The sequence below is a fragment of the Buceros rhinoceros genome, unplaced genomic scaffold (genome assembly GCF_000710305.1).
Source record: "Buceros rhinoceros silvestris isolate BGI_N320 unplaced genomic scaffold, ASM71030v1 scaffold15060, whole genome shotgun sequence".
In the NCBI taxonomy this organism is placed as follows: domain Eukaryota; kingdom Metazoa; phylum Chordata; class Aves; order Bucerotiformes; family Bucerotidae; genus Buceros; species Buceros rhinoceros.
In genome coordinates this window covers 16,906-20,207 of record NW_010388013.1, presented here as the reverse complement: position 1 = coordinate 20,207, position 3,302 = coordinate 16,906, and the positions used below count along the sequence as shown (strand labels likewise).

General features: G+C 38.4%; 1 protein-coding gene across 1 annotated transcript in view; it reads right to left on the bottom strand.

Annotated features, from left to right (window-relative positions):
• The window catches only part of BST1 (bone marrow stromal cell antigen 1), a 17,387-nt gene that overhangs the window by 813 nt on the left and 13,272 nt on the right, over nucleotides 1–3,302 (bottom strand). Inside the window, exon 8 of the mRNA XM_010144402.1 lies at nucleotides 2,627–2,686. Coding sequence (XP_010142704.1) covers nucleotides 2,627–2,686 — 60 coding nt within the window. The remainder of the gene's footprint in view (nucleotides 1–2,626; nucleotides 2,687–3,302) is intronic.

The following is a 3,302-nucleotide window of genomic DNA, read 5'->3' as shown; positions in this document are numbered from 1 at the left end:
AGCAGGAACATAGTTCAAGTCTGGAGAGGTGTTCAGGGGCACTATCACTACCGAAGAAGCCCCAAGTACATTACAGCATCTAGGCCTCTGCTTGCTACCCTGACACAGCCCTCTCCTTTGGTATGGCACTGTTACAGGAGTTGTGGTGACAAAAAAAGTCACTTGCACAACTCTGATGGTTTTGGGCTTGGGACATTCTTCAGAGGCTGAGAGGGCAGCTATCAGTCTTGTAACAGTAAATAGCCATTTTGAAAGGGGATGCAACAGAGCCTACACACCTAGTCTCACTATTTATTATGGAAGTATGAAGACTGAGTGTACACCGAGCACACACATTTTGCCAAGGAAACCTCTTCTAACAGATACTTGCTCTTAATAGTGATACCACTACTGACCAAACTATTCCCATGTCAGTTAATGGACCATCAGAGAGCAGGGATCCATCCACAGAGAAAACAGATCTAGAAGATAATAATCAAATCATTTATATGCATCTGCTTAAAGCTTTTTGTAAAAGAGCAGCTGATTTCAACTGAGATGTTATTTATTGCAGAGAGGTAAGTGATTTGGGGAAAAGTGTTAAGTATTCACTGCCTTGAAGTATTTTAGTTGCTTAAATTTCAGGGAGAGACAACGATAGCATTCAGATTGTGAAGCTCTGCTTGATTGGGAATAGCATAGATATGAAGCGAATCAAGCCTATTACAATGCCATGCGTACAGGAGGGAATAGAAGGCTCAGGAAGGAAAGAAGCAAGGAAACTTTTGTAAGGAGTTGTCTAGTAGTTACCCCAGGAGAGTATGAGACTGGTGTTTAGAATACAGTAGTGATTATGTTAAGTACTGACTAAGTGAACAGAAAGGAAGGGGTGGCTGCTTCCCTGCTTACATACTGCAAGCACTGAGTGATAATACTGGAGAGCTGTAGGCTCTTTTCACCTTCAGGTGAAAAGAAAAAGACACTAACGGTTTCCAAAAGTCTTCTCATCTAGCTTTCCTCAGCTGAGGAGCCACAAGACCACATCACAAGACTTTGAGGGAAATAGGTTAAAACCTGGGAGAAGAAAAAAATAATCTTCCGTTAAGAGTTCACAATATTGTATTTTTAAGTTTGTAAAGTGCTTTTTCCTCCAGTTTGTTAATATCGTCACCATGTTCACAGCTGTGATTTTGCATGGGACAATTGTATTTTCCTTTGACACGTGAACAAAAGCCTTACCTTTCACTGGCAGAACAAGGAAACCCTATTTTAATCCACCAGGCAAGTGGTATCTGGTAACAAACAAATGCCTAACAGGACTGGAAGCCTGTTCTATGATACGCTCCTAGAAGGAGTATGGAGCTATCAGTGATGTCTAAAATGCCACTGTTTTCACCATACATTTATAGGTTGATGCTGGAATATTATTTGAATTTAAGAATAAATGTTGTGGCAATGTTGTTGTTTACAAGATGAGTAAAAGCTTTCAGCAACCAGCAGGAACAGACACTATTCACCTTCTCTGTGAAGATGTATTAAAAACTGAACATATGCTACAGAAAGTTATATACACCTCCTTTTCTGTACTGCATGAAGCACTACTGCCACACAGACAGAGGCAGGCAAGCAGGAGCTGCACCCCTCTACTGCCATAAACAGGGACAGCAAATAATTTTTTTCATAGCAGGGGTTATCATTGCAGTATTACATAGGTATTAACATACAAAAGATTTGCAGGTGCTTGAATTAGGGCAGAAAGGACAGTAGGAGATAGGATGTGGCAAATTTTATGGATTATGCATAAAAATGAGAACAACTTTCACGCATAAAAATAAGAACAACTATTATGCATCTATGTATCCTGCAACGTTCCAAACTCGGGGGAAGTTTTCATACTTAGATGTTTGAGTACCTTATGTGTACCTATACATGCAACAGCATATAGATTAAGAAATGAAGCCACAATTGAAAACAGCCATCTTTACTGTAAATTCACTGAAATATATCATAAATTAACTTAATCCTCTTTATATAATAAAGAAAAATACAGATAGGAAGGGAAACTATTAAAACCTAGTTTGGGAGTGATGCTTGCCAATTAAGAAAGTTGCATCTTGGATGTAATCTGCATTCTCAGCAGATAACCTACTGCTTCAAGGTAAATATATTAAAATACAGGAATTGGGTTTGCTCACAAAATGGAAGATTAAAAAAAAATCTGGAACTGAAAGTTCCAGTAGCTGAAGAAATGTTCTTTAGATCTGTTGCCATTCGATGTACAATTTCATTATTTAAGGAAGAATATTAATGAAAGCAATTTCAACTTTGTAATAGATTCTGCATGAGAACACTGATATTTACAAACTTCCATACCATCAGTGATATACAGTATGATTGTGTGAGCGATGAGAACTGATTAACACCTCATTTTGAATAGCAGGCGCTCAGAGACAATTGTGCACAATCTGTAGATAGAAAATGCTTACTCAATATGCAGTAAGAAATAAATTTGATAATACTGTATATTTATATTGCCTATGGATGATATATAATAGATGATAGAGGTGGAATCTGTCGAACTGTTGACTTCTGCATTATTTATTTGGTTGTAAAAGCACTGAGGATGGATTGAACTTCTTTTACTTACGATGAAAGGGTACACTTAGAATGATCGGGATAATCCAGGCAGAGTAAGAACATTACAGACCTGTGAAGATATTGTTTTATTTAGCGCCTTACAGGCAGAAAACTGAGGAAAAGAAAAAACAAAACAATCTCAACAGTATTATTATATCTAAAGATTCCCTTAAATTATATTTATCTTACAATGTCCTGTGAATAACTAGAGCTGTGAATACTACTGTGAATAACTAGTCATTCTGCAGACAGTCAGTAGTGTTTTTAATTGTTTGGATTTTCAGTCCAAATAAAGATTTAAGAGTGAAGAGGAATGCATGAGGCCATCTTCTGTGTCTGACATTTGCTAAGTACAATGTTCCACTTAACTACAAGTGGTGTTCCCCAAGGCTCAGTATTGGGGCCTGTTCTCTTTAACATCTTTATCAAGGATCTGGATGAAGGGATCAAATGTACCTTCAGTAAGTTCACAGATGACACAAAGTTAGGAGGATGTGTTGATCTGTTTGAAGGTTGGGAGGCTCTACAGAGGGATCTGGACAGGCTGGATCGAAGGGCTGAGGCCAATGGTATGATCAATAAGGTTCAATAAGGCCAAGTGCCGAGTCCTGCACTTGGGTCACAATAATCTCCTACAACGCTACAGGCTTGGGGAGGAGTGGCTGGAAAGTGAACAGCAGAAAAGG